This window comes from Hemitrygon akajei, chromosome 31 (assembly GCF_048418815.1).
Source record: "Hemitrygon akajei chromosome 31, sHemAka1.3, whole genome shotgun sequence".
NCBI classification, from domain to species: Eukaryota; Metazoa; Chordata; class Chondrichthyes; order Myliobatiformes; family Dasyatidae; genus Hemitrygon; species Hemitrygon akajei.
The window spans coordinates 1,609,084-1,633,931 of NC_133154.1; the positions used below are offsets into that span (position 1 = coordinate 1,609,084).

The 24,848-nt window shown below is 52.8% G+C and overlaps 1 protein-coding gene across 1 annotated transcript in view; it reads right to left on the reverse strand.

Moving 5' to 3' along the window:
- Nucleotides 1–24,848, reverse strand: part of LOC140719064 (sarcoplasmic/endoplasmic reticulum calcium ATPase 1) — a 64,045-nt gene that overhangs the window by 29,148 nt on the left and 10,049 nt on the right. The window contains exons 5-18 of the mRNA XM_073033437.1: nt 23,621–23,759; nt 22,411–22,577; nt 17,252–17,549; nt 16,601–16,767; nt 16,127–16,215; nt 13,899–14,001; nt 12,564–12,695; nt 9,511–9,636; nt 7,939–8,157; nt 6,976–7,311; nt 6,241–6,461; nt 5,846–6,048; nt 4,797–4,882; nt 3,866–3,999 (exon numbers count right to left, since the gene is read on the reverse strand). Of these exons, the coding sequence (XP_072889538.1) occupies nt 3,866–3,999; nt 4,797–4,882; nt 5,846–6,048; nt 6,241–6,461; nt 6,976–7,311; nt 7,939–8,157; nt 9,511–9,636; nt 12,564–12,695; nt 13,899–14,001; nt 16,127–16,215; nt 16,601–16,767; nt 17,252–17,549; nt 22,411–22,577; nt 23,621–23,759 (2,420 nt within the window). The remainder of the gene's footprint in view (nt 1–3,865; nt 4,000–4,796; nt 4,883–5,845; nt 6,049–6,240; nt 6,462–6,975; nt 7,312–7,938; nt 8,158–9,510; nt 9,637–12,563; nt 12,696–13,898; nt 14,002–16,126; nt 16,216–16,600; nt 16,768–17,251; nt 17,550–22,410; nt 22,578–23,620; nt 23,760–24,848) is intronic.

Below are 24,848 nucleotides of genomic sequence, written 5' to 3' on the forward strand. Positions count from 1 at the left end.
AGGGAACATCCTGGTAAATTTCCTCTGCACCCTCTCTAATCCAGGCAGCATCCTGGTGACTCTCCTCTGCACCCTCTCCAATCCAGGCAGCATCCTGGTGAATCTTCTCTGCACCCTCTCCAATCCAGGCAGCATCCTGGTGAATCTCCTCTGCACCCTCTCTAATTCAGGCAGCAACCTGGTGAATCTCCTCTGCACCCTCTCCAATCCAGGCAGCATCCTGGTGAATCTCCTCTGCACCCTCTCCAATCAGGCAGCATCCTGGTGAATCTCCTCTGCACCCTTTCTAATCCAGGCAGCATCCTGGTGAATCCCCTCTGCACCCTCTCTAATCCAGGCAGCATCCTGGTGAATCTTCTCTGCACCCTCTCTAATCCAGGCAGCATCCTGGTGAATCTTCTCTGCACCCTCTCTAATCCAGGCAGCATCCTGGTGAATCTTCTCTGCACCCTCTCCAATCCAGGCAGCATCCTGGTGAATCTCCTCTGCACCCTCTCTAGTCCAGGCAGCATCCTGGTGAATCTCCTCTGCACCCTCTCCAGTCCAGGCAGCATCCTGGTGAATCTCCTCTGCACCCTCTCCAATCCAGGCCGCATCCTGGTGAATCTCCTCTGCACCCTCTCTAATCCACGCAACATTCTGGGTGAATCTCCTCTGCACCCTCTCCAATCAGGCAGCATCCTGGTGAATCCCCTCTGCACCCTCTCTAATCCAGGCAGCATCCTGGTGAATCTTCTCTGCACCCTCTCTAATCCAGGCAGCATCCTGGTGAATCTTCTCTGCACCCTCTCTAATCCAGGCAGCATCCTGGTGAATCTTCTCTGCACCCTCTCCAATCCAGGCAGCATGCTGGTGAATCTCCTCTGCACCCTCTCCAATCCAGGCAGCATCCTGGTGAATCTCCTCTGCACCCTCTCCAATCCAGGCAGCATCCTGGTGAATCTTCTCTGCACCCTCTCCAATCCAGGCAGCATCCTGGTGAATCTCCTCTGCACCCTCTCCAATCCAGGCAGCATCCTGGTGAATCTTCTCTGCACCCTCTCCAGTCCAGGCAGCATTCTTGTAAATCTCCTCTGCACCCTCTCCAATCCAGGCAGCATCCTGGTGAATCTCCTCTGCACCCTCTCTAGTCCAGACAGCATCCTGGTGAATCTCCTCTGCACCCTCTCCAATCCAGGCAGCATCCTGGTAAATCTCCTCTGCCCCCTCTCCAATCCAGGTAGCATCCTGGTGAATCTCCTTTGCACCCTCTCCAATTCAGGCAGCATCCTGGTGAATCTTCTCTGCACTCTCTCTAATCCAGGCAGCATCCTGGTGAATCTCCTCTGCACCTTCTCCAATCCAGGCAGCATCCTGGTGAATCTCCTCTGCACCCTCTCTAGTCCAGGCAGCATCCTGGTGAATCTCCTCTGCACCCTCTCCAGTCCAGGCAGCATCCTGGTGAATCTCCTCTGCACCCTCTCCAATCCAGGCAGCATCCTGGTGAATCTCCTCTGCACCCTCTCTAATCCTGGCAGCATCCTGGTGAATCTGCTCTGCACCCTCTCTAGTCCAGACAGCATCCTGGTGAATCTTCTCTGCACCCTCTCTAATTCAGGCAGCATCCTGGTGAATCTTCTCTGCACCCTCTCCAATCCAGGCAGCATCCTGGTGAATCTCCTCTGCACCCTCACCAATCCAGGCAGCATCCTGGTGATTCTTCTCTGCATCCCCTCCAATCCAGGCAGCATCCTGGTGAATCTCCTCTGCACCCTCTCCAATCCAGGCAGCATCCTGGTGAATCTTCTCTGCATCCCATCCAATCCAGGCAGCATCCTGGTGAATCTCCACTGCACCCTCTCTAATCCAGGCAGCATCCTGGTGAATCTCGTCTGCACCCTCTGTAATCCAGGCAGCGTCCTGGTGAATCTCCTCTGCACCCTCTCCAATCCAGGGAACATCCTGGTGAATCTCCTCTGCACCTTCTCTAATCCAGGCAGCATCCTGGTGAATCTCCTCTGAACCCTCTCCAGTCCAGGCAGCATCCTGGTGAATCTCCTCTGCACCCTCTCCAGTCCAGGCAGCACCCTAGTGAATCCCCTCTGCACCCTCTCCAGTCCAGGCAGCACCCTGGTGAATCCCCTCTGCACCCTCTCTAATCCAGGCAGCATCCTGGTGAATCTCCTCTGCACCCTCTCCAATCCAGGCAGCATCCTGGTGAATCTCCTCTGCACCCTCTCCAGTCCAGGCAGCATCCTCGTGAATCTCCTCTGCACCCTCTCCAATCCAGGCAGCATCCTGGTGATTCTTCTCTGCATCCCCTCCAATCCAGGCAGCATCCTGGTGAATCTCCTCTGCACCCTCTCCAATCCAGGCAGCATCCTGGTGAATCTTCTCTGCATCCCATCCAATCCAGGCAGCATCCTGGTGAATCTCCACTGCACCCTCTCTAATCCAGGCAGCATCCTGGTGAATCTCGTCTGCACCCTCTGTAATCCAGGCAGCGTCCTGGTGAATCTCCTCTGCACCCTCTCCAATCCAGGGAACATCCTGGTGAATCTCCTCTGCACCTTCTCTAATCCAGGCAGCATCCTGGTGAATCTCCTCTGAACCCTCTCCAGTCCAGGCAGCATCCTGGTGAATCTCCTCTGCACCCTCTCCAGTCCAGGCAGCACCCTAGTGAATCCCCTCTGCACCCTCTCCAGTCCAGGCAGCACCCTGGTGAATCCCCTCTGCACCCTCTCTAATCCAGGCAGCATCCTGGTGAATCTCCTCTGCACCCTCTCCAATCCAGGCAGCATCCTGGTGAATCTCCTCTGCACCCTCTCCAGTCCAGGCAGCATCCTCGTGAATCTCCTCTGCACCCTCTCTAATTCAGGCAGCATCCTAGTGTATCTCCTCTGAACCCTCTGCAGTCCAGGCAGCATCCTGGTGAATCTCCTCTGCACCCTCTCTAATTCAGGCAGCATCCTGGTGAATCTCCTCTGCACCCTCTCCAATCCAGGGAACATCCTGGTAAATTTCCTCTGCACCCTCTCTAATCCAGGCAGCATCCTGGTGACTCTCCTCTGCACCCTCTCCAGTCCAGGCAGCACCCTGGTGAATCCCCTCTGCACCCTCTCTAATCCAGGCAGCATCCTGGTGAATCTCCTCTGCACCCTCTCCAATCCAGGCAGCATCCTGGTGAATCTTCTCTGCACCCTCTCCAATCCAGGCAGCATCCTGGTGAATCTCCTCTGCACCCTCTCTAATTCAGGCAGCAACCTGGTGAATCTCCTCTGCACCCTCTCCAATCCAGGCAGCATCCTGGTGAATCTTCTCTGCACCCTCTCCAATACAGGCAGCATCCTGGTGAATCTCCTCTGCACCCTCTCTAATCCAGGCAGCAACCTGGTGAATCCCCTCTGCACCCTCTCTAATCCAGGCAGCATCCTGGTAAATTTCCTCTGCAACCTCTCTAATTCAGACAGCATCCTGGTGAATCTCCTCTGCACCCTCTCTAAAGCTTCTGTATCCTCCCTATAATGAGGTGACCAGAACAGAACACAATATTCCAAGTGTGATCTAATTAGGTTTTATTGAGCTGAACCATTACCTCACAGCTCTTGAACTCAGTCCCCTGACCTATGAAGATCAGCACATCAAACGCCTTCTTAACCATCCTTGAGGCATCAATGGACGTGGAACCCAAGTTCCCTCTGTTCCTCAACACTGTTGAATGCTGCCATTAACCCTTTATACTGCCTTCCAGTTCGATCTTCCAACTTCACTTCACACATTTCTGGGTTGTGACAGTGACACAGATGCTCAATGTTGCTGAAGGGTGGACAGAGGGAGAGCGACAGGCCAGCTTGGGAGGGGTTTGTCCATTCTGCCAGTGACTGACCTGTTCAAGGCATTGCTCATTTCGATGGTCACTAACACCGACAAGGCCATTGTCATGGGTTCTGCTGCCTCAAACACTTCGCAGTCGATCCCCTCGAAATCCGGGTTTTCCTCTGTGCATTGCATGAAGTGGGACTGGGGAAACAGAAAGTTCCAGCACACATGTCAGACTCAGGGGTCAGGTGTAGTGAACTCATACAGGGGTTAATACAAAGGTCAGACACAGGGACAGACTCCCTCCACACCGTCCCATCAGACACTCCCGGGGTCAGACACAGAGTGAATCTCCCTCCACACACCGTCCCATCATACACTCCCGGGGTCAGACACAGAGTGAATCTCCCTCCCCACACTGTCCCTTCACACACTTCCGGGGTCAGACACAGAGTGAATCTCCCTCCACTCACCGTCCCATCACACACTCCCAGGGTCAGACACAGAGTGAATCTCCCTCCCCACACCGTCCCTTCACACACTCCCAGGGTCAGACACAGAGTGAATCTCCCTCCACACACCGTCCCATCACACACTCCCGGGGTCAGACACAGAGTGAATCTCCCTCCACACACCGTCCCTTCACACACTCCCGGGGTCAGACACAGAGTGAATCTCCCTCCACACACCGTCCCATCACACACTCCCGGGGTCAGACACAGAGTGAATCTCCCTCCACACACCGTCCCATCACACACTCCCGGGGTCAGACACAGAGTGAATCTCCCTCCCCACACCGTCCCTTCACACACTCCTGGGGTCAGACACAGAATGAAACTCCCTCCACACCGCCCCATCAGACACTCCTGGGGTCAGACACAGAATGAAACTCCCTCCCCACTGTCCCATCACACACTCCTGGGTTCAGAGCAATGGGGTTATAGAGGTTGAGAAGGGGTGTTGGGGAGGGTGTGTGCTAGAGGGATCCGGACACTCACCAGCTGGTGATAAGTCACCTGTGGTCCATCTTCAGCATAAAGGAACCACCAGGCAGCTGCTCCAACGGTGGCACAGCCGACATACCCTGGGGTGGAGAGAGAAGCAGCGTGTCAGTCTCTACCAACCTTCAGTGCCTCGAGGAAGATGGGTTAGTGCATGTCAGCTGTGTAAATGTGTGTGTGTGTGGGGGGCGGGGGGAGGCTGTACACAGGTGTATGTCAGTGTGATACAGTACACAGATGTATTTCGAGGTGTGCAGTACACAAGTAGGTGTGGGTGTGTACAGTACACAGGTGTGAGTGTGTACAATACACAGGAGTGTGTGTGTCTACCGTACACAGGCGTGTGTGTGTGTGTGTACAGTACACAGGTGTGTGAGTGTGTACAATACACAGGTGTGTGAGTGTCTACCGTACACAGGTATGTGTGTACAGTACACAGGTGTGTGAGTGTGTACAATACACAGGTGTGTGAGTGTCTACCGTACACAGGTATGTGTGTACAGTACACAGGAGTGTGAGTGTCTACTGTACACAGGTGTGTGTGTGTGTGTGTACAGTACACAGATGTGAGTGTGTACAATACACAGGTGTGTGAGTGTCTACCGTACACAGGTATGTGTGTACAGTACACAGGTGTGTGAGTGTGTACAATACACAGGTGTGTGAGTGTCTACCGTACACAGGTATGTGTGTACAGTACACAGGAGTGTGAGTGTCTACTGTACACAGGTGTGTGTGTGTGTGTGTACAGTACACAGGTGTGTGTGTGTGTGTGTACAGTACACAGGTGTGAGTGTGTACAATACACAGGTGTGTGAGTGTCTACCATACACAGGTGTGTGAGATCTCCATACCCCTCTATCTCCCACATCCCTACCTCTGCACTCTGCTCTCCCCACCTCTCTATTTCCTCACCTGTCCTCCCACCTCTCTATTTTCCCTCCCTCCTCCCACCTCTCTATTTCCCATCCTCTCTCTCCCACCTCACCTGTTCCCCTCTCTCTCCACACCCTTCTCTCACTCCCCTTCTCTCCTCCCAGACTCACCTCCGATGGCCATGTAGCGGAAGAAGAGCCAGCCGCTGATCAGAGGCTCCTTGGGACTACGTGGGTGCCGGTTCATGATGTCCAGGTCAGGGGGGTTGAACCCGAGGGCGGTGGCTGGCAGTCCGTCCGTCACCAGGTTCACCCACAGCAGCTGCACGGGGATCAGGGCCTCGGGCAGTCCCAGAGCTGCCGTCAGGAAGATACTGAGAATGGGGAGGAGAGGGTAAATGTGGGCAGAGAGAGAGGAAGGGGGTGTCGGAGACGGAATGGGAGGGAGTAAAGAAGCTGAAGTATTCGGTTAGAAATGTTTCAGAGATAGGGGGCCAAGGGGACAGGCTGACAGACTCAGAGATGGAGAGGGGTGTGGGGACCGTACACAGGCTGATCCCACTCACCAGACGACCTCGCCCACATTGGAGGAGATGAGGTATCGAATGAACTGTTTCATGTTGTTGTAGATAGCTCTGCCCTCCTCCACGGCCGACACGATACTGGAGAAGTTGTCATCAGCCAGGACCATCTCTGAGGCGCTCTTGGCCACGGCTGTGCCTGAACCCATGGCAATTCCAATCTCGGCTTTCTTCAGCGCCGGGGCGTCATTCACACCGTCTCCCGTCTGTGGAGAGAAGGGTCCCATCAGCAGGAGGATCACTCTCCCCAACCTCATAATACCCCCTCCTGCCAAGGAATAGCATCCCATCTCTCTCCCCCTATTACTCTTCACCTCTCTGTCTCCCCTTCTTGCTCCTAACTCTAACTCTCTACCTCCTCCATTGACCCCTCTCCCTCTATCCTCCCCTCTCTCTCCCCTCTCTCTATCCACCTCTCCCTCTGTCCTCTCTCTTCCCATCTCTCTGTTTCCTCTCTCTGTCCTCTCACCCCTCCCACCCCTCCACCCTCTCTCTCTTCATCCCCTCCCCCTCTATCTCCTTCACTCTACCCTGTCTCGCCCTCTCTCCCCTCAATACTTCCCCTCTCACTCTCTCACACTCCTACTCCATCTCCTCCACTCACTCAATCCTCTCTCACACCCCCATCTCTCTCCCTGTCCACTCTCCTCTCCCCCACCTCTCTCACACCCCCCCGTCTTTCCCCCTCTCTCCCCCCCCCCACTCTCCCCTACCGCTCACCATAGCAGTGATCTCATCAAATGATTGCAGGTACTCCACGATCTTGGACTTGTGTGCGGGCTCAACACGAGCGAAACAGCTGGCTTTGTTGCAAGCCTCGCGCTGCTCTGCCGCCGGGAGGTCATCAAACTCGCGTCCAGTGAAGGCGCGGCCGATCACCTCTTCATCCTCACCGAAGATGCCGATGCGACGGCAGATGGCCACGGCGGTGCCCTTGTTGTCGCCCGTGATCATGATGACTCTGATGCCCGCCTCGCGACACAGCTGAATGGAACCAATCACCTCCTTGCGTGGGGGGTCCAGCATGCCCACCACCCCCACGAAAGTCAGGTCACTCTGCAGCAGGAGGAGGAGGAGAGGGGAGCATCAGCAGACGTGAAACATAGGATGGAGAACAGAGAGTATGGAATAAGTGACCAAGGACGTAGAATGGACAATTGGAATGTGGGTCAGAATGAGCAACATGCAAGGTAGAAGATAAAATGAACAATATCTAACAGAAGACGGAGAATGGGCAAGGTATAGGAGAAAATGTAGAATGGACAACATAGAACGTAGAACAAAGAATGGACCTTGTGGAACGTAGGACAGAGAACGGGAAAACAGGACGTAGGACAGAGAACGGGCAACCTACAAGGTAGAACAGAGAATGGACACAATGTAAAACATGGGACCACGAGGGGCACAGAGTGATGATGGTTATCTGGATTTACAGGGAGACATTAATCATCAAGTCAGCCAAAAAATGACAAATGGAGGTTAATTTGGGTAAGTGCGAGGTGTTGCATTTCAGGAAGACAAGTCAAGGCAGGACTTTCACATGAATGAAAGGGCTTTAGGGAGTGCTGGAGAACAGAAGGAACTTTCAAACATATGATGCTGATGCCAAAGTCTCAAACCACATTTTGTGGTTACAGAGTGGCTCCCACACTCCTCCCACCCCCCACACATGGTTGTTTGTACCTCATAGTCACCGAACTTGGTGGCGTCCTCGAGGTTCATCTCCTCCCTCTTGGGAGGGGTGTCGCGGGTTGCCAGGGCAAGGCACCGCAGAGTGTCCCTGCCCGTGCCCCACTCCTTGATCACAGACATCACCTTGTCCTTGATGTTGGCGGTGAGTGGCATGCGGGTGGTCCCGACACGCACGTAGTTACACCTGTCAATCACACCCTCGGGTGCACCCTGGTGGGGAGAGAGAGAGAGAGGGAAGAGATTATAGAGAGGGAGAGAGGCCAGAGAGAAGGTGAGATAAAATAAGAGAGTGCAGGGTGAGGCAGGGTGAGGTTAGTCAGGTTGGGCCAAAAGGAAGAGAGTTACCCGTCTGGGGTTGGGAGTGGGACGGGGATTGGGACCAGGTCTCAGAATGTACAGGAACCAGGCGGGTCAGGAAGTATTAGACTAGATTGGGATCAGCATGGAGATCAGGATGGACTGATTGAGACTGAGATGGGATTGAGACTGTAACTGGATTCAGGATTGGGATTGGGAGTGGGATCTGGATCAGGATGAGAATCCGGTATGGGATTTGGATTGTGACATGGGTCTGGATGATTAAGGTTTAGGACTGGAATCATGATAGAATCAGGATGGGGACCTGGATCAGGATTTGAATTGTGGTTGGGATTAGGATTGGGAATGCTGTCGTGATCGGGATTGGAGTCAGGAATCAGAGTAGGATCGAAACTGAGAACCGGATACAAACTGGGATTGGGAGCAGGATTTGGAGTGGATTGGGTCTGGAATCACTCTGGGAATCCCACTGGAATCAGGATTGGGATTAGGACGACAATCTGGAGGGACTGTGGTTGGATCTGACCGGGGGTGCTGGTTAAATTCCTGTCCTCTATTGCTTTAACTCTTCCAAACTCTCTCCCGGTCACCCCTTCTCTATCTCCCCATCTCTATCTCCTCACTCTCTCTCCCCTCCCCTCTCTCTCCCCTCCCTCTTCTCCACCCTCTCTCCCCACCTACACCCTCTTTCTCTCCCCAGCCCCCTCTCCCCATCTCTCTCTGCCTCTTTCTCCCTCTTTCACCTCTCTCCCTCTCTCATCCTTCCTCTTTCCCGCCCTCTCCGCTCTCTTTCCCCCTTTCCCCTTCTCTCTCCCACCTCTCTCCCCTCCACTTCTATCTCCCCTCCATCCCTATCTACCCCTCTCCCCCACTCCCCCTCTCTGTCTCTCTACCCCTCTCTCTCCCTCCCTTCTCTGCCTCCCTCCCTCTCTCTTTCTGTGCCTCTGTCCATTTCTACCTCACTCCCTTCTCTCTCTCTATCTCCCTCCCTACCCTCCTTCCTTCTCTCCTTCTGACCCTCCATCCTTCTCTCACTCCACCTTTTTCTCCCTCTCCCTCCTTCCCTTCTCCATTCCTCCCTCTCTCTTCCTCTAAACCTCTGTCTTTTCCTCTTCTCTCTGCAGCCTTCCCTCTCTATGTCCCTCCCTCCCTCCCTCCCTCTCTATGTCCCTCCCTCCCTCCCAGCAGCTTGCTGGACGCCAAGGGAGATTCCAGGTGAACGGGGAGGGGTTGGTGAAGCTGTACCTTGACGAACATCTTGTTCCCAACAGCAGCGCGAGATGCCTTGGCTGGGCTGCAGTATACCGACATGGACTTTCGATCCCGAGAGAACTCCAGCGTGAATTCCTTCCTCATTAGCTGCTTAATGACCTATGAGGGCAAAAGGGGACAGAGAGAGGGAGGTGGGAGGAAAGGAAGGGAGAGGGGATAGAGGAGGGGTGAGTGACGGGGGGAGAGAAGGGAGAGCAAGGGGGGGAGAGAGGATGAGAGAGGCGGAGAGATTGTGGGGGAGATAGAGAGAAGGGAAGAGAGGGGAAGAGAAAGTGAGGGGGAGAGAGGGGAGAGATGGTGAAGAGAGGGGAAGTGAAAGAGAGAGAAAGAGAGGGAATGAGAGAGGGGAATGGGGAGAAAAGGAGAAAAAGGGGAAAGAGCGGTGAGAGGAGACAGGGGAGAGAAGGGAGAGAAAGAGTAGAGAGAGAGTGGGAGAGAATGAAAAGAGAGGGGGTGAGAGGTGGAGTATGGGGAGAGAGGAGGGGAAGAGAGAGGGGGAGAGAGAGATGGAAGAGGGCGAAAGGGGAGAGATAGAGAGGTGGAGGTAGAGAGGAGGGGCAGCAGAGAGGAGAGGAGTGGGAGAGCATGGGTAGGAGTGTGGAGAGAGAGAGGGCGAGAGAATAGAGAGAGGGGTGAGAGGGAAAGAGAGATGGGGAGAGAGGGGAAGAGAGGGGGAGGGTGAGAGAGGGGTTGATAGAGAGTTGGGTAGATAGAAGGGGAGGGAAGAGAGGTGGTAGAGGGGGGAAGAGAGGGGAGAGGGTGGGAAAGAGGAGGGATGAGAGAGGAGGAGAGAGAGTGGGGGAGAGAGAGGGAGGGGAGAGAGAGGGAGGGGAGAGAGAGGGAGATAGAGATGGGGAGATAGAGAGGGGAAGACAGAGAGCGGGAGACAGAGAGGTCAGGGAGTGAGAGGAAGAGAGAGAAGGGGTGACAGGGAGGGAGAGAGATATGGTGAGAGAGAGTGAAACTCATTATGAACAGACTCGTCCCTCACCAGTGATTTAATTCTAACATCACCCTGCCTCCCTCCCTGAATAGTCAGCTGGCCTTTGTGGGGTCTTGTGGTAAGTCTTGACCCTCTCCCATTCTCTTCAAGCCGGTAAGGAGAGGTGGTGACAGCAACGGCCAGAACTCTCACCCTTCCAGGGTCCAAGCCCGGGGAATCCTCAGGGCAAAAGTGGTTCTCTGGGTTGTAAGAAGGGGGTGGGGTTCAAAGGGGGAAAGGGGAGGTAGAAAGAGGACAGAAGGGTTAGGGGAGGTGTGGAGAAGAAAGGGTGAGAGGAAGAGGAAGAGTGGGGTGGATAAGGGTGAGGGCAGGGGTGGAGGAGGGAGTGTGGAAGGAGAGTGGAAGAGGGAGGGTGGGGTGGAGGAGGGAGGAGGAGGGAGTGTGGAAGAGGGAGGGTGGGGTGGAGGAGGGAGTGTGGAAGAGGGAGGGCGGGGTGGAGGAGGGAGTGTGGAAGAGGGAGGGCGGGGTGGAGGAGGGAGTGTGGAAGAGGGAGGGTGGGGTGGAGGAGGGAGGAGGAGGGAGTGTGGGAGGGCGGGGTGGAGGAGGGAGTGTGGAAGAGGGAGGATGGGGTGGAGGAGGGAGGAGGAGGGAGTGTGGAAGAGGGAGGGTGGGGTGGAGGAGGGAGTGTGGAAGAGGGAGGGTGGGGTGGAGGAGGGAGTGTGGAAGAGTGAGGGCGGGGTGGAGGAGGGAGTGTGGAAGAGGGAGGGCGGGGTGGAGGAGGGAGCGTGGAAGAGGGAAGGTGGGGTGGAGGAGGGAGTGTGGGAGAGGGAGGATAGGGGTGGAGGAGGGAGTGTGGAAGAGGGAGGGTGGGGTGGAGGAGGGAGTGTGGAAGAGGGAGGGCGGGGTGGAGGAGGGAGTGTGGAAGAGGGAGGGCAGGGTGGAGGAGGGAGTGTAGAAGAGGGAGGAGGGTGAGTGGCAGAGTGAGGGCAGGGGTGGAGGAGGGAGGAGGAAGGAGAGTGGGAGAGGGAGGATGGGGTGGAGGAGGGAGTGTGGAAGAGGGAGGGCGGGGTGGAGGAGGGAGTGTGGCAGAGTGAGGGCAGGGTGGAGGAGGGAGGAGGAAGGAGTGTGGAAGAGGGAGGGTGGGGTGGAGGAGGGAGTGTGGAAGAGGGAGGGTGGGGTGGAGGAGGGAGTGTGGAAGAGGGAGGGCGGGGTGGAGGAGGGAGTGTGGAAGAGGGAGGGCGGGGTGGAGGAGGGAGTGTGGCAGAGTGAGGGCAGGGTGGAGGAGGGAAGAGGAAGGAGTGTGGAAGAGGGAGGGTGGGGTGGAGGAGGGAGTGTGGAAGAGGGAGGGTGGGGTGGAGGAGGGAGTGTGGAAGAGGGAGGGCGGGGTGGAGGAGGGAGTGTGGAAGAGTGAGGGCAGGGTGGAGGAGGGAGTGTGGAAGAGGGAGGGCGGGGTGGAGGAGGGAGTGTGGCAGAGTGAGGGCAGGGTGGAGGAGGGAGGAGGAAGGAGTGTGGAAGAGGGAGGGTGGGGTGGAGGAGGTAGTGTGGAAGAGGGAGGGCGGGGTGGAGGAGGGAGTGTGGAAGAGGGAGGGCGGGGTGGAGGAGGGAGTGTGGAAGAGTGAGGGCAGGGTGGAGGAGGGAGGAGGAAGGAGTGTGGAAGAGGGAGGGCGGGGTGGAGGAGGGAGTGTGGCAGAGTGCGGGCGGGGTGAAGGAGGGAGTGTGGAAGAGGGAGGGTGGGGTGGAGGAGGGAGTGTGGAAGAGTGAGGGCGGGGTGGAGGAGGGAGTGTGGCAGAGTGAGGGCGGGGTGGAGGAGGGTGGAGGAGGGAGTGTGGCAGAGGGAGGGCGGGGTGAAGGAGGGAGTGTGGAAGAGGGAGGGCGGGGTGGAGGACGGAGTGTGGCAGAGTGAGGGCGGGGTGGAGGAGGGTGGAGTAGGGAGTGTGGCAGAGGGAGGGCGGGGTGAAGGAGGGAGTGTGGAAGAGGGTGGGCGGGGTGGAGGAGGGAGTGTGGGAGAGGGAAGGCGGGGTGGAGGAGGGAGTGTGGCAGAGGGAGGGTGGGGTGGAGGAGGGAAGGGAACGAGGGCACTCACCGAGTTGCAGGCATTAGCTCTCTCCACCTTGGACATGCTGCGAACTTCAGTGTTGAACACGTTCATTTTCTCCACCAGACACACCAGCGCTGTCTCTGTTGCCTCACCCACCTTCTCATAGATCCCTTTGGCCTGCAGTCGGGGGAGGAACAGAGGGGGGAGGGCATCAGACTGTCAGTGGGAACCTTGCCCACGTCCAAGAACACTCCACCTCTCTGTCTCTCAGCCCCTACATCTCCTCCTGCTTGGCTTCCCACCCCATCCGCTCGCCTTCCTCTCCCCCTTCCCCCATCCACTCTCCACCTTCCTCACCTACCTCTTGCAGTACTACTGTTCCTCTCCCATCTCCAACCCCTCACCCCTCCCCTCCTCTCACCTACACTCAACCCTCATTACCTGCCATGCCTTTTCCTCCTCCCCTCCCACTGTCTCCCCTTCTCCAACCAGCACCCTCACCCTTCCCTACCATCTCCCATTTGCCCCTCTCCCCCTCCCACCCCACATCTCCTATCATCTCTCCTGCTCTCCATCATCTCTCCCCTCCATCTACCTTGCTCCTCTCCCCATCTCTCTCTTCCTCGCCTCTGCCCTTCCCTTTCACTCCCTCTCCTACTTTCCTCCCCCTCACTCTCTCTCCTACCTTTCTCCCCTCTCACTCCCTCTCCTACTTTCCTCCCAACTCACTCCCTCTCCTACTTTCCTCCCCTTTCACTCCCTCTCCTACTTTCCTCCCCTCTCACTCCCTCTCCTACTTTCCTCCCCTTTCACTCCCTCTCCTACTTTCCTCCCCTCTCACTCCCTCTCCTACTTTCCTCCCCTCTCACTCCCTCTCCTACCTTTCTCCCCTCACTCCCTCTCCTACTTTCCTTCATCTTCCATTTTACCTCCCCTCTCCCTCATTCCCTTAATAGAAACATAGAAAATAGGTGCAGGAGTAGGCCATTCGGCCCTTCGAGCCTGCACCGCCATTCAGTATGATCATGGCTGATCATCCAACTCAGAACCCTGTACCTGCTTTCTCTCCATACCCCCCGATCCCTTTAGCCACAAGGACCATATCTAACTTACTCTTAAACTTCCATCTGCCATGATCCCTTCTCTTCTCTCCTTCCCCTTCCCTAACTCCATTTCCTCCACCTCCACCTATCTCTTCCTCCCTCTCCTCCATTTCTCTCCTCATTCCCTCCACTCCTCTTCCTCCTCCCTCCCTCCTCTCACTCTCTGCCTCTGACCCTCCCTCCCACTCCCTTTCCACCTGTCTTCCTTTCCTCCCTCTGTCTCTCTCTCCCCTCCCACCCCTTGATTTCCTCATCCCTCCCTCTCCCTCATCCTCACCTCGTTGAAATCCAGGGACGAGTCGTTACACAGGGAGCAGATGGTTGCCAGCTCAACCAGCCCGTCGTACTGACCACTCCTCACACTCTTCTCGTTCTTCAGCCTGTGGAGAATCATCTCTCTGAGTAACCGGCCCCTCTGCCCCCACTGGCAACATGCAGCAGAGAGCAGAGATTTAAGGTGAGGGGGGAAAGTTCAAAGGCTGACTGTGTGAGACTGGTGGGTGCCTGGAAATCACTCCCAGGGGTAATGGTGGAGGCAGATGCGATAGAGACATGCGATGCAGACACAGTGATGTGCAGGGAATGGAGGGACACGGACACTGAGTAGGCAGAAAGGATCTAGTTCACTTCAGCATCGTGTTCAGTACACACATTATGGGCCAAAGAACCTGTCACTTATGCTCAGGACGTAGTACTGTTCGTAGTACACTGCAGAGTACTGTGCGATGTGCTATGTTCAAAATGGCAGGACCTTTGGCAGCAGAGGGACCCTGGGGCCCACAGCTCAGAAATTACATTGCATCTGGAGTATTGCATTCTGGTCAGCCCATTACAGTGAGGGTGTGGGGCTTTGGAGAGGGGGCAGGAGGCTCACACGATGCTGCCTGGATTAGAGGCTACCAGCTGTAACGAGAGGCTGGACAAACCCAGGCTGTTCTCTGGAGCAGTGGAGGCTAAGGGGAGACTCGATAGTAGTTTATAAGATTACGTCAGGCGTTGATAGATCTCTTCACCCCAGAGTGGAAATGTTTAACATATGCTATGGCCCATGCAGAGAAGCTGAGGAGGTTTAGCCTATGAGGAGAGACTGAATTACCTGGGATTATACTCAGGCAATTCAGAAGAATGAGAAGGGATCTTATAGAAATGTAAAACATTCTGAAGGTTATGGATAAGATAGAGGCAGGAAAGTTCTTTCTACTGGTAGGTGAGGCTAAAATGAGGGGACACAGCCTCCCAGAGAGCAGTGAATCTGTGGAATCCTCTGCCCAGGGACGCAGTAGAGGTTAACTCATTAAACAGACTTAAGACACATTTAGATAGATTTTTGCAAAGCTGGGGAATTAAAGGTTATGGGGAAAAGTTATGCAGGCAGAGCTGAGTCCATGGCTAGATCAGCTGTGATCTTACTGAATGGGGGAATAGGCTTGATGGGCAGATGCCTGAGTCCTGCTCCTATTTCTTATGAAAAGTCTACTGTCTATTTCCCTCCATAGATACTGTCTGATTTGCAGAAATCTTCCAGAATTTTGTCTGTAGTGCTCAAAATTGTGAAAGCCTGCAACTGTCTGTTCCCCTCATTATTTTGTCTGTAAGATCTCTGCTCATTCCCCTGCGTTCATAACATCGTACACCTCGATCACATCGCCCCTCAGCCTCTGTCACTCCAGAGAAAACAACCCAAGTTTGTCCAGCCTCTCCTTATAGCTCGTGCCTCTAATCCAGACGGCATCCTGGTGAACTCTCTACACCTCTCCAAAACCTCCACATGCCTCTAATCCAGGCAGCATCCTGGTGAACTCTCTGCGCCTCTCCAAAGCTACACCTTACCTGCAGTGAATACAATGCTCCTGAAAAGACTTAACCAGGGTTTTACAAAGCTGAAAACTAGGACTTTATAAGATTTTTAAGAGTCCAAGAGGCACAGATAGAACCAGTATCTTATTCCCTAGTGTTGAAATGTTGGGACACTTAGCAGTGTTGATGAGCAGAGGGGTCTTGGGATTCCTGAAAGTGGCCACACAAACTGAAGAGTGTAGTAGTTGGGTGTCGGAGTGGAGATACGTCTCTACCAAAGGAGGTGTAAGGCACTCCTTCCCTCTGCTAGCCTGCAGGTCACCCTTGGGCAAAGTGTAGCACCGGCACCCCTCCCCCCCACCCCGATCAGAGACACGTGAAACATGGGAACAGGTGGTATGATCAGCTGGTGTATATCACAGCTGTAATCTTTAACCCCGGGTGTATACAGCTGACAACAGAGGGCAGGTAAATCAGGGGAGGACCAAGGGAAATTATTTTCTACACAGAGCAGGGGGTACCTGGAGTGGTGATGGAGGCGGATAGAATAGAGGCACATTTATATGTGGGGAATGGAGGGAAATGGATTTTGTGTAGACAGAAGGGATTTTGTCTAATTCAGTATTGTGGTCAGCACAGACACTGTGGGCTGAAGGGCGTGATGTGTGCTCAAGGGTGGGGCAGTGGGGGAAGCACAGAGCAACTTACACTTCACCCTCAGGAGCATAGGTAGAACCTGTCACAGAGAACTCATTCAGAGTGCAGATGTCCTGCTCCACCTTGTCAATGACGAACATCTGTAAGGTAAAACAGGAAGAGCAAAATGAGGGATGAGGGATGAAGGCTCCAGGCATGAACATCAAACCATGACAGGTTCTCACACACACACACACACACACACACACACACACACACACACACACACACACACACACACACACACACACACACACACACACACACACACACACACACACACACACACACACGAACCCCTCCCATCTCTGTGACGGTGTCTATCAGAATTTCAACAGGAAACTTGCTTGTTTAGGTGTAAAGGGCGTTGGAAAGACCACAAGGCCGGGCATGGAGTGAAAGAGAGGGAGGGAGAGAGAAGAGGTATGGATGGATTGTGGGAGGAGTAGTCTGGGGCTGAGGTGGGTTGTGAAAGGTGGTCTGTACCTTGCAGACAGACATCTGGTTGGTGGTCAGGGTGCCAGTCTTGTCGGAACAGATGACAGAGGTGCAGCCCAGAGTCTCGACAGAGGGCAGGCTCCTCACGATCGCGTTCTTCTTCGCCATCCTCCGCGTGCCCAGGGCCAGGCAGGTGGTAATCACAGCTGGGAGACCTGGGGGTTGGGAAGTGCAGGAGGGGAACACAATCAGGTGTCTGTATGGAAAGGAGAAGAAGGGGCAGTGAGGAGGGAAGGAGAGGGAAGGGCTGAAAAGAGTGAGGGAGGGGGTAATGGGGAGGGAGGGAGAAGGAGAGGTGGCGAGCAGAGAGGCAGAGGGAGGGATAATGAGGAAGGAGTGGGAGGTCGATGGGTGGGGAGAGCAGAGGGAGAGGGAAGGGTGGAACATAGGAACCAAGAGGTACATAGGAACGCAGGTACGCCAACGGTCAACCATCGGTGGTCAGCAGCTCATCTTTTGGGGATGGTGGATGGAGGGACGCAGAGTGTGAGTGGTCAGCGGACAAGCTTTGGCGTTGTCAGAAGGAGGGATACGGGGGTGAGTGGACGAGAGACCCAGGATGCCAGCAATGAGTGGACAGAGGGACTTGGGGAAGGACAGGACGCAGGGACCCAGGACACTAGCAGTCAGTGGCCAGACCTTCAGGGATGGCGGCCACAGCCAGCGCCACGGCGATCTTGAAGTAGTAGACGGCACCGCGGATCCAGGATCCACCGTGGACGGGGTCATTGAAGTGTCCGATGTTGATGAGCCAGACGGCCACACAGATGAGCGAGATGACCTTGGAGAGCTGCTCGCCAAACTCATCCAGTTTCTGTTGCAGAGGCGTCTTCTCCTGCTCCGTCGCTACCATCTGGTCCCGGATCTTACCGATCTCCGTGCTCACGGCCGTTGCCACCACCACTCCCGTTGCCTTGCCTGCCGCGATGTTCGTGCCCTGGGAAGTGAGACAGGGATTGGCGCTCCTTCCCTCTCACCACTCTCCACCCATCCCTCCCCATAAATCCCCTCCTCTCCTCCTCTTCCCTTCCCGACTCTCTCTCCACTCCTGCATACCCTATCCCCTCCTCCTCTGCCACTTCCTGCTCCCCCCTTCTTACACAACTCATCCTGACACCATCTTCCTCCTGCCCACTTACTCTCACCTCCCGTGCTCTTCCCTCACCTCCATATCCCCTCCCCTTCTCCTCCAATGCCATCACGCTCCTCTTTCCCCTCACCTCCTTCCCTACCATCCACTCCCTCCCACTCTTTCTCCTCTGCCAGCTGTGATGCATGCGCTCTGGAGAGGGGATGGGAATGGGGGTTCAGAGGGTGGGGCAAGGAATGCTCCTGTTCCTTCCCTTCACTGGGTCTCCCCTCCTCATCTTTCCTCACTCTCTTCCTCCCACCCCTCCTCTCCTCCTGTCAACCTACTCACTCCACTCTTGCTCCCTCTTCTCTCCTCTCCTCTCCACCTCTTCCTTCAATTGCACTTCCTGCCTCTACGTCACACCTCCTCTCCCTGCCTTATCACTGCCCCTCCCTCTAAATTCCTCCTCACTGGCCCTCCCTCAAACTTCCTCTTCACTGCTCCTCCCTCTAAATCCCTCCTCACCACCTCTCACTCAAACTCCCTCCTCACTGCCCCACCTCTCCCTCCTTCCTCACCACCACACACTCCAACTCCCTCCTCACTGCCCCTCCCATTAAATTGCTCCTCACCACCGGTCCCTCTCCCATTCTCCTTACCATCCCTCTCCCTCTTTCCTCAGTGCCAATCCCTCTCCTTTCCTCTGCACAGCCCCTTCCTCTCCCCCTCCTCATCAACCCTCTCTCTAACTCCCCCTAACAACCTTTCCACTCCCTCCCTCTCATCTCCTCCTAATTCACCATCCATCCTCCATAGTTGTGACAAATTAATACTTGACAGTCAGGTTGGTTAATAAACTCCCAGTCAGTGAGTTTGGTTAACAAACACCCGGTCAGTGAGTTTGGTTAATAAACTCCCGGTCAGTGAGTTTGGTTAACAAACACCCGGTCAGTGAGTTTGATTAACAAACTCCCGGTCAGTGAGTTTGGTTAATAAACTCCCAGTCAGTGAGTTTGGTTAACAAACACCCGGTCTCTGAGTTTGGTTAACAAACTCCCAGTCAGTGAGTTTGGTTAACAAACACCCAGTCTCTGAGTTTGGTTAATAAACTCCCAGTCAGTGAGTTTGGTTAACAAACACCCGGTCAGTGAGTTTGGTTAATAAACTCCCAGTCAGTGAGTTTGGTTAACAAACACCCGGTCAGTGAGATTGGTTAATAAACTCCCAGTCAGTGAGTTTGGTTAACAAACACCCGGTCTCTGAGTTTGGTTAATAAACTCCCAGTCAGTGAGTTTGGTTAACAAACACCCGGTCAGTGAGTTTGGTTAATAAACTCCCAGTCAGTGAATTTGGTTAATAAACACCTGGTCAGTGAGTTTGGTTAACAAACTCCCGGTCAGTGAGTTTGGTTAACAAACACCCGGTCAGTGAGTTTGGTTAACAAACACCCGGTCAGTGAGTTTGGTTAATAAACTCCCAGTCAGTGAGTTTGGTTAACAAACACCCGGTCTCTGAGTTTGGTTAATAAACTCCCAGTCAGTGAGTTTGGTTAACAAACACCCGGTCAGTGAGTTTGGTTAATAAACTCCCAGTCAGTGAATTTGGTTAATAAACACCTGGTCAGTGAGTTTGGTTAACAAACTCCCGGTCAGTGAGTTTGGTTAACAAACACCCGGTCAGTGAGTTTGGTTAACAAACTCCCGGTCAGTGAGTTTGATTAATAAACCCCTGGTCAGTGAATTTGGTTAACAAACACCCGGTCAGTGAGTTTGGTTAACAAACTCCCGGTCTGTGAGTTTGGTTAATAAACTCCCAGTCAGTGAGTTTGGTTAACAAACACCCGGTCTCTGAGTTTGGTTAATAAACTCCCAGTCAGTGAGTTTGGTTAACAAACACCCGGTCTCTGAGTTTGGTTAATAAACTCCCAGTCAGTGAGTTTGGTTAACAAACACCCAGTCAGTGAGTTTGGTTAATAAACTCCCAGTCAGTGAGTTTGGTTAACAAACACCCGGTCTCTGAGTTTGGTTAATAAACTCCCAGTCAGTGAGTTTGGTTAACAAACACCCGGTCAGTGAGTTTGGTTAATAAACTCCCAGTCAGTGAGTTTGATTAATAAACCCCTGGTCAGTGAGTTTGGTTAACAAACACCCGGTCACTGAGTTTGATTAATAAACCCCTGGTCAGTGAATTTGGTTAATAAACACCTGGTCAGTGAGTTTGGTTAATAAACACTCAGTCAATGAGTGTAGTTAATAAACACACGGTGAGTGAGTGTAGTTAATAAACTCCCGATCAGTGAGTTTGGTTAATAAACACCTGGTCAGTGAGTTTGGTTAATAAACACTCAGTCAATGAGTGTAGTTAATAAACACGCGGTGAGTGAGTGTAGTTAATAAACTCCCGATCAGTGAGTTTGGTTAATAAACACCTGGTCAGTGAGTTTGGTTAATAAACACTCAGTCAATGAGTGTAGTTAATAAACACGCGGTGAGTGAGTGTAGTTAATAAACTCCCGATCAGTGAGTTTGGTTAATAAACACCTGGTCAGTGAGTTTGGTTAATAAACACTCAGTCAATGAGTGTAGTTAATAAACACGCGGTGAGTGAGTGTAGTTAATAAACTCCCGATCAGTGAGTTTGGTTAATAAACTCCCAGTCAGTGAGTTTGGTTAACAAACACCCGGTCAGTGAGTTTGGTTAATAAACTCCCAGTCAGTGAGTTTGATTAATAAACCCCTGGTCAGTGAGTTTGGTTAACAAACACCCGGTCACTGAGTTTGATTAATAAACCCCTGGTCAGTGAATTTGGTTAATAAACACCTGGTCAGTGAGTTTGGTTAATAAACACTCAGTCAATGAGTGTAGTTAATAAACACACGGTGAGTGAGTGTAGTTAATAAACTCCCGATCAGTGAGTTTGGTTAATAAACACCTGGTCAGTGAGTTTGGTTAATAAACACTCAGTCAATGAGTGTAGTTAATAAACACGTGGTGAGTGAGTGTAGTTAATAAACTCCCGATCAGTGAGTTTGGTTAATAAACACCTGGTCAGTGAGTTTGGTTAATAAACACTCAGTCAATGAGTGTAGTTAATAAACACGTGGTGAGTGAGTGTAGTTAATAAACTCCCGATCAGTGAGTTTGGTTAATAAACACCTGGTCAGTGAGTTTGGTTAATAAACACTCAGTCAATGAGTGTAGTTAATAAACACGCGGTGAGTGAGTGTAGTTAATAAACTCCCGATCAGTGAGTTTGGTTAATAAACTCCCAGTCAGTGAGTTTGGTTAACAAACACCCGGTCAGTGAGTTTGGTTAATAAACTCCCAGTCAGTGAGTTTGATTAATAAACCCCTGGTCAGTGAGTTTTGTTAACAAACACCCGGTCACTGAGTTTGATTAATAAACCCCTGGTCAGTGAATTTGGTTAATAAACACCTGGTCAGTGAGTTTGGTTAATAAACACTCAGTCAATGAGTGTAGTTAATAAACACACGGTGAGTGAGTGTAGTTAATAAACTCCCGATCAGTGAGTTTGGTTAATAAACACCTGGTCAGTGAGTTTGGTTAATAAACACTCAGTCAATGAGTGTAGTTAATAAACACGCGGTGAGTGAGTGTTGTTAATAAACTCCCGATCAGTGAGTTTGGTTAATAAACACCTGGTCAGTGAGTTTGGTTAATAAACACTCAGTCAATGAGTGTAGTTAATAAACACGCGGTGAGTGAGTGTAGTTAATAAACTCCCGATCAGTGAGTTTGGTTAATAAACACCTGGTCAGTGAGTTTGGTTAATAAACACTCAGTCAATGGGTGTAGTTAATAAACACGCGGTGAGTGAGTGTAGTCAATAAACTCCCGATCAGTGAGTTTGGTTAATAAACACCTGGTCAGTGAGTTTGGTTAATTAACACCCAGTCATTGGGTATAGCTAATAAACATCCAATCAGTAAGTCTGGTTAATAAATCCCCGATCAGTGAGTTTGGATAATAAACCCTCAGTCAGTCAGTTTGGTTAATACATACCCAGTCAATGGGTTTAGTTAATAAACACCTGGTCAAGGGTGTAGTTAATAAACCTCCAGTGAGTGAATGTGGTTAATAAACTCCTGGTCAGTGAGTTTGGTTAATAAACACTCAGTTAGTGAGAGTGGTTAATAAACACCCAGTCAGTGAGTTTAGTTAATAAACCCATGGTCAGTGAGTTTGGTTAATAAATCCCAGTCAGTGAGTTTGGTTAATAAACATCCAGTCATTGGGTGTAGTTAATAAACAACCAGTCAATAAGTTTGGTTAATAAACTCCCGGTCAGTGAGTTTGGTTAATAAACACCTAGTCAGTTTAGTTAATAAACCCACGGTCAGTGAATTTGGTTAATAAACCTCCAGTCAGTGAGTTTGGCTAATAAACCCTTAGTCAATGAGTTTGGTTAAAAAATACCCAGTCAGTGGGTGTAGTTAATAAACTTCCAGTGAGTGAATATGGTTAACAACCTCCTGGTCAGTGAGTTTTGTTAATAAACACCTGGCTAGTGAGTTTGGATTATAAACTCCCAGTCAGTGAGTTTGTTTAATAAACATCTAGTCAGTAACTGTGGTTAATAATGAGTCTAGTTAATAAACTCCCAGTCAGTGGGTTTGGTTAATAAATCTCCGGCCAGTGAGTTTCGTTTACAAACTCCTGGTCAGTGAGTTTGGTTGATAACTCCCAGTCAGGGAGTGAACTCACAGAGAAGAGCATGTTCTTCTTATCCTGGTTGACAGCGCGTGGGTCCGGGACAGGTTCTGTGTGCTTGATGACAGACACGGACTCGCCGGTCAGAATGGATTGGTCAACGCGCAAGGTGGTGGAGATGATCTTCAGGATTCGGATGTCAGCTGGAACCTTGTCCCCAACTGAGGGAGGGACAGTGGGAGGGAGTTTAGTGATAGACTCTCCCCATCTCAGTGATCCCCTCAATCCCCTGCCACCATGTCCCCAATCTCCCCTACATCCATCCAAATCGCCAAAACACTCTTTCCTGCATCTGTCACCCCTCCCTCTCTTACACCCCTCCCTCTCCTACACTCCTCCCTGTCTCTGTCATCCCACCCCCTTCTACATCCCTCCCTCTGTCATCCCACTCCCTCTTACACCCCTCCCTGTCTCTATCACCTCTCCCTCTCCCACACTCCTCCCTGCATCGGCACCTCATCCCTACTACACCCCTCCCTGTCTCTATCACCTCTCCCTCTCCCACACTCCTCCCTGCATCGGCACCTCACCCCTACTGCACCCCTCCCTGTCTCTGTCACCCCACCCCCTCCTACACCCTTCCCTCTGTCATCCCACTCCCTCTTACACCCCTCCCTGTCTCTATCACCTCTCCCTCTCCTACACTCCTCCCTGCATCGGCACCTCACCCCTACTGCACCCCTCCCTGTCTCTGTCACCCCACCCCCTCCTACACCCTTCCCTCTGTCATCCCACTCCCTCTTACACCCCTCCCTGTCTCTATCACCTCTCCCTCTCCTACACCCTCCCTGCATCGGCACCTCACCCCTACTACACCCCTCCCTGTCTCTGTCACCCCACCCCCTCCTACACCCTTCCCTCTGTCATCCCACTCCCTCTTACACCCCTCCCTGTCTCTATCACCTCTCCCTCTCCTACACTCCTCCCTGCATTGGCACCTCACCCCTCCTACACCCCTCCCTGTCTCTGTCACCCCACCCCCTCCTACACCCCTCCCTGTCTCTGTCACCCCACCCTCTCCTACATCCCTCCCTCTCCTACACCTCTCCCTGTCTCTGTCACCACACCCCCTCCTACACCCCTTCCTGCATCGTCACCCCACCCATCACGTTCCTGACCTGCAGGTGGGGTCAGGCAATATGGTGGATGTTGGGTACATGAACTCACCCCATCCAGGGAAGACTCCCCTAACTATCCTGCTCACCTGCTACCTCCACAATGTCCCCAGGGACGATCTCCCGAGCCTTGATCCTCTGGACAAGCTTTTTGTCTGTCCGATAGACCTTCCCCATCTCCGGCTCATATTCCTTCAGAGCCTCAATGGCATCCTCTGCATTCCTCTCCTGGGGTAGAGGGAGAATCGAGTGATGGGTCAGGGCTGGAGGTAGGCAGGCAGAACGATAAGGCAAGGGAGTAGGCAAGAGTCGGGGAGAGGGTGGGAGATATTGGAATTGGGAAGGGTTAGCTCATTTGGAAAGGTGTGGCAGATTTTGGAATAGGGAATGGTTAGTCTTGTATGGGTCATATTGGGATGGGGATGGTCTAGTCTCAGTTGAGATGGTATGGCAGATTTTGGGCCGTGGAAAGAGATATTGGGATGAGGAGAGGTTGTACCTACTTGGGACAAGCTGGAGATATTGGAATAAAGAGATATTAGAATGTGAATGAGGCAGTCCCAGTTGGGAAAGTGTAGGAGATATTAGGATGGAGAATGGATGACTCCAGTCCGGACAGGGTGAGAGATATAGTGAAGGGGAAAGGTTGAACCCAGTTTGGATAGTTGGGACGGGGTGGGAGACATTGGGATGAGGAGAGGTTGCTTCCAGTTGGGTTGGGGTGGGAGATATTGAGATGGCAAGAGGTTAGTCCCAGTTGGGACAGGGTAGGGAAGATATTGGGATAAGTATGGTTCAATCCCAGTAGGAACATGGTGGGAAATATTGGGATGGGGTTGATTCAGTTGGGACAGGGTAAGATGTATTGAGAGGTTAGTCACAGTTGGGATGAGGTGGTAGATGGGGGGAGATTCTTTTTGTTGGAACAGGGTGGGACATATTGGGATGGAAAGAAGCAGTTTCCAGTTGAGATGTGGGAGTGATATTGGGATGTGGAGATACTGGATTTCAGTTGGTACAGGGTGGGAGATGTTGGGATGGAGAGAGGCTGTTCCCAGTTGGGATGGGGAGACTCTCCATGAAGGGGCAAGAGGGGAGACATTGGGATGAAGAGAGGCTGTTGCCAGTTCAGATGAGGGAATGATATTGGGATGTGGAGATACTGGGTCTGAGGTGGGATAGGGTGGGAGATATTGGGATAGGGAGAGCTTGTTTCCCATTGGGATGGGGTGGAAAATATTGGGACAGAGATACTGGGATTCATTAGGATGGGGAATGGTTGGGAATTTGCCAGAATCTGAGTGCATTGGTAACATT